The sequence below is a fragment of the Scyliorhinus torazame genome, chromosome 29 (genome assembly GCF_047496885.1).
Source record: "Scyliorhinus torazame isolate Kashiwa2021f chromosome 29, sScyTor2.1, whole genome shotgun sequence".
Taxonomy (NCBI): Eukaryota; Metazoa; Chordata; class Chondrichthyes; order Carcharhiniformes; family Scyliorhinidae; genus Scyliorhinus; species Scyliorhinus torazame.
This window is the reverse complement of record NC_092735.1, coordinates 38,277,680-38,290,206: the sequence shown is the minus strand read 5'-3', so window position 1 is coordinate 38,290,206 and position 12,527 is coordinate 38,277,680. Positions and strand designations below refer to the sequence as shown.

The 12,527-nt window shown below is 49.6% G+C and overlaps 1 protein-coding gene across 2 annotated transcripts in view; it reads right to left on the bottom strand.

Annotated features, from left to right (window-relative positions):
• LOC140404077 (uncharacterized) overlaps positions 1 to 12,527 on the bottom strand; it is a 143,106-nt gene that overhangs the window by 43,137 nt on the left and 87,442 nt on the right. The window contains exons 1-2 of one of the 2 annotated variants that reach the window (XM_072492456.1): positions 6,460 to 6,566; positions 213 to 476 (exon numbers count right to left, since the gene is read on the bottom strand). The exons of the other annotated variant lie outside the window; for it this stretch is intronic. Coding sequence (XP_072348557.1) covers positions 213 to 476; positions 6,460 to 6,462 — 267 coding nt within the window. The 5' untranslated portion in view covers positions 6,463 to 6,566. Of the gene's footprint in view, positions 1 to 212; positions 477 to 6,459; positions 6,567 to 12,527 lie in introns of those variants that run through there. 2 annotated transcript variants of the gene reach the window in all.

The window sequence follows — 12,527 nt, the reverse complement described above, 5'->3', positions numbered from 1 at the left end:
AAGTGTGGGACCCACATGAATGATAGAAATAAACCGAGAGTAAAATTACTTCAAACTCCAGTTTATTAGCTGCTGAATAAACAATCTCACTTTGCAGAGTCCAGCCCAGTGACACTGGGGGGGAGGGGGGGGGGCGTAATTTAAACCCCCCGGTCAGAGGGACAGACTTACCCGCGTCACTGAGTGGAATGTCAGTGCTGAATAAAACTTACAAAAGCAGCCTCTGGAAATATCTCTGCCAACACAGCAACGTCATCCTCATGGATCTTCCACCACTTCTGTGCTGCATCGTACCCAACGTTGCAGCTCTTCAGTTTGCCAATCGTATTCTCCCCTTCTTGGTGAGACAGGGGTTTAGTTGCCAGTAATTTGTGGGAGCCCGCCCGAAACTCGGCGCGTGATTCTTCCGGATCCTCCGAGACTCCCACATAGTAATACGCGGAGTCTTCCACATCGATTAAGCAGATTGTTTTATCCTGAAGAAGAGAAAGAAGTTGCATTTATTTAGCGCCTTTCACAATCCCTCAGATCGTCCAACATTCAACACCAGGAAACAGCCCCAGGTGGAAACACGAAGAGAGACAGACACTTGACCATGAGGGAGATTTTGGGTTGGGAGGGGGCCAAACAGCTCGGACACAGAGGCAGGGGGGGGGGGGGGTCTTGGGGGTGGAGGGGGTTGAGATGTTTAATTGCTGACCTTTGGAACCTATTCTAACACCAGCCGGCTCCCAGATAATAGAAGATAAGGGGCGGGGATTCTCTGTTTCCGAGACTGAGGGCTGGAATCTTGCGCCGCGCTCGCCTCAGGATCGCCACGGGCGAGACGCCGACATTGGAAAAATCCATAGATCTCGAGCGGGACTCTCCGGTCGCCGGGCGGACGTGGCCGGAGAATCCAGCCGCACACACACATTACACTCCCCACACACACTCATCCCAGCCGCACACACATTACACTCCCCACACACACTCATCCCAGCCGCACACACACATTACACTCCCCACACACACTCATCCCAGCCACACACACACATTACACTCCCCACACACACTCATCCCAGCCACACACACACATTACACTCCCCACACACACTCATCCCAGCCGCACACACACATTACACTCCCCACACACACTCGTCCCAGCTGCACACACACATTACACTCCCCACACACACTCATCCCAGCCGCACACACACATTACACTCTCCACACACACTCATCCCAGCCGCACACAATTACACTCCCCACACACACTCATCCCAGCCGCACACACACATTACACTCCCCACACACACTCATCCCAGCCGCACACACACATTACACTCCCCACACACACTCATCCCAGCCACACACACACATTACACTCCCCACACACACTCATCCCAGCCGCACACAATTACACTCCCCACACACACTCATCCCAGCCGCACACACATTACACTCCCCACACACACTCATCCCAGCCGCACACACACATTACACTCCCCACACACACTCATCCCAGCCGCACACACATTACACTCCCCACACACACTCATCCCAGCCGCACACACACATTACACTCCCCACACACACTCATCCCAGCCGCACACACACATTACACTCCCCACACACACTCATCCCAGCCGCACACACACATTACACTCCCCACACACACTCATCCCCGCAGCACACACACATTACACACTCCCCACACACACTCATCCCAGCCGCACACACCCATTACACACTCCCCACACACACTCATCCCAGCCGCACACACACATTACACTCCCCACACACACTCATCCCAGCCGCACACACCCATTAAACACTCCCCACACACACTCATCCCAGCCGCACACACACATTACACACTCCCCACACACACTCATCCCAGCCGCACACACACATTACACTCCCCACACACACTCATCCCCGCAGCACACACACATTACACACTCCCCACACACACTCATCCCAGCCGCACACACCCATTACACACTCCCCACACACACTCATCCCAGCCGCACACACACATTACACTCCCCACACACACTCATCCCAGCCGCACACACCCATTACACACTCCCCACACACACTCATCCCAGCCGCACACACCCATTACACACTCCCCACACACACTCATCCCCGCAGCACACACACATTACACTCCCCACATACACTCATCCCAGCCGCACACACATTACACTCCCCACACACACTCATCCCAGCCGCACACACACATTACACTCCCCACACACACTGATCCCAGCCGCACACACACATTACACTCCCCACACACACTCATCCCAGCCGCACACACACATTACACTCCCCACACACACTCATCCCAGCCGCACACACATTACACTCCCCACACACACTCATCCCAGCCGCACACACCCATTACACACTCCCCACACACACTCATCCCAGCCGCACACACACATTACACTCCCCACACACACTCATCCCCGCAGCACACACACATTACACACTCCCCACACACACTCATCCCAGCCGCACACACCCATTACACACTCCCCACACACACTCATCCCAGCCGCACACACACATTACACTCCCCACACACACTCATCCCAGCCGCACACACCCATTACACACTCCCCACACACACTCATCCCAGCCGCACACACCCATTACACACTCCCCACACACACTCATCCCCGCAGCACACACACATTACACTCCCCACACACACTCATCCCAGCCGCACACACATTACACTCCCCACACACACTCATCCCAGCCGCACACACACATTACACTCCCCACACACACTCATCCCAGACACACACACACATTACATTCCCCACACACACTCATCCCAGCCGCACACACACATTACACTCTCCACACACACTCATCCCAGCCGCACACACACATTACACTCCCCACACACACTCATCCCAGCCGCACACACATTACACACCCCACACACACTCATAACAGCCGCACACACACATTACACTCCCCACACACACTCATCCCAGCCGCACACACACATTACACTCCCCACACACACTCATCCCAGCCGCACACACACATTACACTCCCCACACACACTCATCCCAGCCGCACACACACATTACACTCCCCACACACACTCATCCCAGACGCACACACACATTACACTCCCCACACACACTCATCCCAGCCGCACACACACATTACACTCTCCACACACACTCATCCCAGCCGCACACACACATTACACTCCCCACACACACTCATCCCAGCCGCACACACATTACACACCCCACACACACTCATCCCAGCCGCACACACACATTACACTCCCCACACACACTCATCCCAGCCGCACACACACATTACACTCCCCACACACACTCATCCCTGCCGCACACACACATTACACTCCCCACACACACTCATCCCAGACACACACACACATTACACTCCCCACACACACTCATCCCAGCCGCACACACACATTACACTCTCCACACACACTCATCCCAGCCGCACACACACATTACACTCCCCACACACACTCATCCCAGCCGCACACACATTACACACCCCACACACACTCATCCCAGCCGCACACACACATTACACTCCCCACACACACTCATCCCTGCCGCACACACACATTACACTCCCCACACACACTCATCCCAGCCGCACACACACATTACACTCCCTACACACACTCATCCCAGCCACACACACACATTACACTCCCCACACACACTCATCCCAGACACACACACACATTACACTCCCCACACACACTCATCCCAGCCGCAGACACACATTAAACTCCCCACACACACTCATCCCAGCCGCACACACACATTACACTCCCCACACACACTCATCCCAGCCGCACACACACATTACACTCCCCACACACACTCATCCCAGCCGCACACACACATTACACTCTCCACACACACTCATCCCAGCCACACACACACATTACACTCCCCACACACACTCATCCCAGCCGCACAGACACATTACACTCCCCACATACACTCATCCCAGCCACACACACACATTACACTCCCCACACACACTCATCCCAGCCACACACACACATTACACTCCCCACACACACTCATCCCAGCCGCACACACACATTACACTCCCCACACACACTCATCCCAGCCGCACACACACATTACACTCTCCACACACACTCATCCCAGCCACACACACACATTACACTCCCCACACACACTCATCCCAGCCGCACAGACACATTACACTCCCCACATACACTCATCCCAGCCAAAAAGATGGCACTGGTTGTGACGGGGCGCGCCCACACAGCTGATGGGTCGACAGGGGCCGGAGGGCACCCAGAGAAGGTGCCCCGCGGGGGGACCCATATGACACGGGGCCCTACGTTCACGGTGGGCTGTTAGCGGTGCGCGCAGCTGCGCGGCGGCATTGCCGGCTGCGGGAATGGTGCTCCGTGCCCGTCCAACCCAACCCACAGCCCACCTCCTGGCCACCCCTCGCGACTCCCCCCAGCCCTGGAAGAAGACCCCCCGGCCAGCGGCACGACTGGCAGCACACTATGGTGATGTTGGGCACGTTCCGTCCCCCCCTCTCGCCCTCAGCAGCCGCCGTGCCGCTTTCACGATTTTTAAAGCACAAGTCAACCGACATCGGGAACTCGGTCCATTGAAGGCGGAGCATCGCGGGGGCCCCGGAGAATACCGGGTCAGGCCCACTAATGACATGCAAAGGCATTTACTGTACGTGCATTCTGGAAAGCATTGGCGCTGCTGTCGAGGTGATGGAGATTCGCGATCAGTGCCCGTCGCAATTTTGACATCAGAACCAATTCTCCACCCAATCGCATTTCCCGATTTTGTGGTCAGCCAAGGGAGAATCTCGCCCAAGAACCTTGTGACAGAGTGAGGATGAGAACCCTGTAGAATCCGGTGATTCCTGCATTTAACTCACCCGATGAGGGAGGCTTCATAAAGAAAAAATAAATGACCAGCAATTTCAGGAAATTGCTCAAACTCCTTGAGGTCTTCATTAATCAAACTCAGGGAAATCTCTTAGTCTCCGGAATAACCAGAAACTCCTTCTCTATAACCCGGGTGTAATCTCCTCACTCAGGGAAACGTCGACTTTCCCACTTTCGAAGGATGAGTCTGGAGCTACCTCACGGCCCAGGGAGTGAAGATAAATCCTTCCCAACGTTTAATCTTTCCCAGGATTTTAGATTCATTCCCAATCTCTTTAGTGTCCATCTCAAATAATCTATCCAATCAGAATGGGTTAAATCCCTTCAGCATTTGAAACCCCTCAATCGCTCCTTCTCTGAACCCATGTTTGTCTAACGGGACAAACTGGATCCGAATACTGAGGATCCCAAATTTTGGTGATTATCCCGACCTCTCCCCACTTCACACACTCAATATCACTCACTGAGGAAGGTGATGAAAATTACTCTCAGTGCGCCCAAAACTCAAGATGTACATCAGTTTACTTTTAATGGAATTTGAATAAATAAACTGCCTGTGACTAAAAGTAGAAAATGTTGGAAATTCACAATGATTCAGTGAATCAAGACTCGGGATCCAGAGAGCAGGAGACGGGGGTTTGAGGAGTTGGAAGAAAGATAAAGAAAATCATTGGAGGGTTTTCAATTCAGTCGATTGTGGGGAAAAGAGGGAAAGAGAGTTTCACACTTTGAGGTTCAGGATTGAGTTTGAGTTGCAGAGGATCGATAAGTCTCGATTTGAAAATAGCGAGGGTGTGAAGTATCGACCAATCTCCAAATGTAATTACAACAGGGGAGAAGAGATCAGAAAAATACTTTAGGAACGTGAGAGAAATATGTTCAGGAAAATCCTTTTGTTTTTATTCCGGAATTGTGTATTCTAAACTGTAGGAATCTCTCCGCCTTTTCCTGATCCTCAGTCTACCTGACAGCCTCAAAAACTTTCAATCTTCACTCACGGAGATCATTAAAACATCAGGAATCTGCTCTATTGGTTTGCAATTCTTCACACACCAACCTAACTATAAATAGCAATTCTGTGGAACTCAATGTGAGGTAAACCATTCGGCCCATCACAGCGTGCCATCCAGAAAGAGCCCCATCCTGCCCCAGAACGGAGGGTGACCATTGGGCACAGCTCCATGTGCAACTCTCCCTGTGGGTGACCCCCTCACAGGAACCCCAGGGTGGGGGCCCAGTCACTGCCCAACTCAGACTGATCCTGAAACAAGAGCTGGTGAAGCAGAAATCCCAGCGGGCAGTTACCCGGGAGAGCAGATGGAAAGGAATTGAAAACTATTGCAGATACCTTACAGAGTAGAGCAGACAGTCCTTGGCTTCCCCAAGACTGTGTCACAGGAGGTAGCAGGAGTAGGGCTGACATCACAGAAACACCTGGAGATAAACCCACAACTCCACATTCAAACTTAAATATTCCTCAGATAATAAACTTAACTCACCATTTTCAGTTGGAACTGTCTCTATAGTTCTGTCTGTTTCTCTCCTGCATGTATACCAGCTCGGATAATATTAAAACAGTTTAAACAGGATTGCTTCCGTATTTATTGAATTGTTTTCCTGTAAATTATTTCAACATCATCATTGCAAGATTGGCTAACACCCACACCTCGCAGAAAAATGCGAGACTGTGAATACGGAATAAACACCAGGGTCTGTAAGTGGCTCCCGTTTGGCAGTGTTACAGCGTCTACGGACCCTCTGGTCAGTCCACTGTCCCCCCCACTCCGTTCCCCCCCCCCCCCCAGAAGCCAGTGAATCTGGAGGGGATCAGAGCGTCCCATGCACGGTGGCCCTGGCCGCACACATATTCTGGCTTCCCAAACCTGTCCGTGCCCATGTCCTGCTGATCCTCGTCCTCCCCTACATCCTCCTCGCCAGATGAGACCAGGCATTCATCCTCCTCCTCCATCAGTCGCCCCGCTGTTGCGCGATGTACGTGCATTCTGGAAAGCATTGGCGCTGCTGTCGAGGTGATGGAGATTCGCGATTTGGCGTCAAATCAGTGCCCGTCGCAATTTTGACATCAGAACCAATTCTCCACCCAATCGCATTTCCCGATTTTGTGGTCAGCCAAGGGAGAATCTCGCCCAAGAACCTTGTGACAGAGTGAGGATGAGAACCCTGTAGAATCCGGTGATTCCTGCATTTAACTCACCCGATGAGGGAGGCTTCATAAAGAAAAAATAATTGACCAGCAATTTCAGGAAATTGCTCAAACTCCTTGAGGTCTTCATTAATCAAACTCAGGGAAATCTCTTAGTCTCCGGAATAACCAGAAACTCCTTCTCTATAACCCGGGTGTAATCTCCTCACTCAGGGAAACGTCGACTTTCCCACTTTCGAAGGATGAGTCTGGAGCTACCTCACGGCCCAGGGAGTGAAGATAAATCCTTCCCAACGTTTAATCTTTCCCAGGATTTTAGATTCATTCCCAATCTCTTTAGTGTCCATCTCAAATAATCTATCCAATCAGAATGGGTTAAACCCCGTCAGCATTTGAAACCCCTCAATCGCTCCTTCTCTGAACCCATGTTTGTCTAACGGGACAAACTGGATCCGAATACTGAGGATCCCAAATTTTGGTGATTATCCCGACTCTCCCCACTTCACACACTCAATATCACTCACTGAGGAAGGTGATGAAAATTACTCTCAGTGCGCCCAAAACTCAAGATTTCCATCAGTTTACTTTTAATGGAATTTGAATAAATAAACTGCCTGTGACTAAAAGTAGAAAATGTTGGAAATTCACAATGATTCAGTGAATCAAGACTCGGGATCCAGAGAGCAGGAGACGGGGGTTTGAGGAGTTGGAAGAAAGATAAAGAAAATCATTGGAGGGTTTTCAATTCAGTCGATTGTGGGGAAAAGAGGGAAAGAGAGTTTCACACTTTGAGGTTCAGGATTGAGTTTGAGTTGCAGAGGATCGATAAGTCTCGATTTGAAAATAGCGAGGGTGTGAAGTATCGACCAATCTCCAAATGTAATTACAACAGGGGAGAAGAGATCAGAAAAATACTTTAGGAACGTGAGAGAAATATGTTCAGGAAAATCCTTTTGTTTTTATTCCGGAATTGTGTATTCTAAACTGTAGGAAACTCTCTGCCTTTTCCTGATCCTCAGTCTACCTGACAGCCTCAAAAACTTTCAATCTTCACTCACGGAGATCATTAAAACATCAGGAATCTGCTCTATTGGTTTGCAATTCTTCACACACCAACCTAACTATAAATAGCAATTCTGTGGAACTCAATGTGAGGTAAACCATTCGGCCCATCACAGCGTGCCATCCAGAAAGAGCCCCATCCTGCCCCAGAACGGAGGGTGACCATTGGGCACAGCTCCATGTGCAACTCTCCCTGTGGGTGACCCCCTCACAGGAACCCCAGGGTGGGGGCCCAGTCACTGCCCAACTCAGACTGATCCTGAAACAAGAGCTGGTGAAGCAGAAATCCCAGCGGGCAGTTACCCGGGAGAGCAGATGGAAAGGAATTGAAAACTATTGCAGATACTTTACAGAGTAGAGCAGACAGTCCTTGGCTTCCCCAAGACTGTGTCACAGGAGGTAGCAGGAGTAGGGCTGACATCACAGAAACACCTGGAGATAAACCCACAACTCCACATTCAAACTTAAATATTCCTCAGATAATAAACTTAACTCACCATTTTCAGTTGGAACTGTCTCTATAGTTCTGTCTGTTTCTCTCCTGCATGTATACCAGCTCGGATAATATTAAAACAGTTTAAACAGGATTGCTTCCGTATTAATTGAATTGTTTTCCTGTAAATTATTTCAACATCATCATTGCAAGATTGGCTAACACCCACACCTCGCAGAAAAATGCGAGACTGTGAATACGGAATAAACACCAGGGTCTGTAAGTGGCTCCCGTTTGGCAGTGTTACAGCGTCTACGGACCCTCTGGTCAGTCCACTGTCCCCCCCACTCCGTCCCCCCCCCCCCCCAGAAGCCAGTGAACCTGGAGGGGATCAGAGCGTCCCATGCACGGTGGCCCTGGCCGCACACATATGCTGGCTTCCCAAACTTGTCCGTGCCCATGTCCTGCTGATCCTTGTCCTCCCCTACATCCTCCTCGCCAGATGAGACCAGGCATTCATCCTCCTACTCCAGCAGTCGCCCCGCTGTTGCCCGATGTACGTGCATTCTGGAAAGCATTGGCGCTGCTGTCGAGGTGATGGAGATTCGCGATTTGGCGTCAAATCAGTGCCCGTCGCAATTTTGACATCAGAACCAATTCTCCACCCAATCGCATTTCCCGATTTTGTGGTCAGCCAAGGGAGAATCTCGCCCAAGAACCTTGTGACAGAGTGAGGATGAGAACCCTGTAGATTCCGGTGATTCCTGCATTTAACTCACCCGATGAGGGAGGCTTCATAAAGAAAAAATAAATGACCAGCAATTTCAGGAAATTGCTCAAACTCCTTGAGGTCTTCATTAATCAAACTCAGGGAAATCTCTTAGTCTCCGGAATAACCAGAAACTCCTTCTCTATAACCCGGGTGTAATCTCCTCACTCAGGGAAACGTCGACTTTCCCACTTTCGAAGGATGAGTCTGGAGCTACCTCACGGCCCAGGGAGTGAAGATAAATCCTTCCCAACGTTTAATCTTTCCCAGGATTTTAGATTCATTCCCAATCTCTTTAGTGTCCATCTCAAATAATCTATCCAATCAGAATGGGTTAAACCCCTTCAGCATTTGAAACCCCTCAATCGCTCCTTCTCTGAACCCATGTTTGTCTAACGGGACAAACTGGATCCGAATACTGAGGATCCCAAATTTTGGTGATTATCCCGACTCTCCCCACTTCACACACTCAATATCACTCACTGAGGAAGGTGATGAAAATTACTCTCAGTGCGCCCAAAACTCAAGATTTCCATCAGTTTACTTTTAATGGAATTTGAATAAATAAACTGCCTGTGACTAAAAGTAGAAAATGTTGGAAATTCACAATGATTCAGTGAATCAAGACTCGGGATCCAGAGAGCAGGAGACGGGGGTTTGAGGAGTTGGAAGAAAGATAAAGAAAATCATTGGAGGGTTTTCAATTCAGTCGATTGAGGGGAAAAGAGGGAAAGAGAGTTTCACACTTTGAGGTTCAGGATTGAGTTTGAGTTGGAGAGGATCGATAAGTCTCGATTTGAAAATAGCGAGGGTGTGAAGTATCGACCAATCTCCAAATGTAATTACAACAGGGGAGAAGAGATCAGAAAAATACTTTAGGAACGTGAGAGAAATATGTTCAGGAAAATCCTTTTGTTTTTATTCCGGAATTGTGTATTCTAAACTGTAGGAATCTCTCTGCCTTTTCCTGATCCTCAGTCTCCCTGACAGCCTCAAAAACTTTCAATCTTCACTCACGGAGATCATTAAAACATCAGGAATCTGCTCTATTGGTTTGCAATTCTTCACACACCAACCTAACTATAAATAGCAATTCTGTGGAACTCAATGTGAGGTAAACCATTCGGCCCATCACAGCGTGCCATCCAGAAAGAGCCCCATCCTGCCCCAGAACGGAGGGTGACCATTGGGCACAGCTCCATGTGCAACTCTCCCTGTGGGTGACCCCCTCACAGGAACCCCAGGGTGGGGGCCCAGTCACTGCCCAACTCAGACTGATCCTGAAACAAGAGCTGGTGAAGCAGAAATCCCAGCGGGCAGTTACCCGGGAGAGCAGATGGAAAGGAATTGAAAACTATTGCAGATACTTTACAGAGTAGAGCAGACAGTCCTTGGCTTCCCCAAGACTGTGTCACAGGAGGTAGCAGGAGTAGGGCTGACATCACAGAAACACCTGGAGATAAACCCACAACTCCACATTCAAACTTAAATATTCCTCAGATAATAAACTTAACTCACCATTTTCAGTTGGAACTGTCTCTATAGTTCTGTCTGTTTCTCTCCTGCATGTATACCAGCTCGGATAATATTAAAACAGTTTAAACAGGATTGCTTCCGTATTAATTGAATTGTTTTCCTGTAAATTATTTCAACATCATCATTGCAAGATTGGCTAACACCCACACCTCGCAGAAAAATGCGAGACTGTGAATACGGAATAAACACCAGGGTCTGTAAGTGGCTCCCGTTTGGCAGTGTTACAGCGTCTACGGACCCTCTGGTCAGTCCACTGTCCCCCCCACTCCGTCCCCCCCCCCCCCCCCCAGAAGCCAGTGAACCTGGAGGGGATCAGAGCGTCCCATGCACGGTGGCCCTGGCCGCACACATATGCTGGCTTCCCAAACCTGTCCGTGCCCATGTCCTGCTGATCCTCGTCCTCCCCTACATCCTCCTCGCCAGATGAGACCAGGCATTCATCCTCCTCCTCCAGCAGTCGCCCCGCTGTTGCCCGATGTACGTGCATTCTGGAAAGCATTGGCGCTGCTGTCGAGGTGATGGAGATTCGCGATCAGTGCCCGTCGCAATTTTGACATCAGAACCAATTCTCCACCCAATCGCATTTCCCGATTTTGTGGTCAGCCAAGGGAGAATCTCGCCCAAGAACCTTGTGACAGAGTGAGGATGAGAACCCTGTAGAATCCGGTGATTCCTGCATTTAACTCACCCGATGAGGGAGGCTTCATAAAGAAAAAATAAATGACCAGCAATTTCAGGAAATTGCTCAAACTCCTTGAGGTCTTCATTAATCAAACTCAGGGAAATCTCTTAGTCTCCGGAATATCCAGAAACTCCTTCTCTATAACCCGGGCGTAATCTCCTCACTCAGGGAAACGTCGACTTTCCCACTTTCGAAGGATGAGTCTGGAGCTACCTCACGGCCCAGGGAGTGAAGATAAATCCTTCCCAACGTTTAATCTTTCCCAGGATTTTAGATTCATTCCCAATCTCTTTAGTGTCCATCTCAAATAATCTATCCAATCAGAATGGGTTAAACCCCTTCAGCATTTGAAACCCCTCAATCGCTCCTTCTCTGAACCCATGTTTGTCTAACGGGACAAACTGGATCCGAATACTGAGGATCCCAAATTTTGGTGATTATCCCGACTCTCCCCACTTCACACACTCAATATCACTCACTGAGGAAGGTGATGAAAATTACTCTCAGTGCGCCCAAAACTCAAGATTTCCATCAGTTTACTTTTAATGGAATTTGAATAAATAAACTGCCTGTGACTAAAAGTAGAAAATGTTGGAAATTCACAATGATTCAGTGAATCAAGACTCGGGATCCAGAGAGCAGGAGACGGGGGTTTGAGGAGTTGGAAGAAAGATAAAGAAAATCATTGGAGGGTTTTCAATTCAGTCGATTGTGGGGAAAAGAGGGAAAGAGAGTTTCACACTTTGAGGTTCAGGATTGAGTTTGAGTTGCAGAGGATCGATAAGTCTCGATTTGAAAATAGCGAGGGTGTGAAGTATCGACCAATCTCCAAATGTAATTACAACAGGGGAGAAGAGATCAGAAAAATACTTTAGGAACGTGAGAGAAATATGTTTAGGAAAATCCTTTTGTTTTTATTCC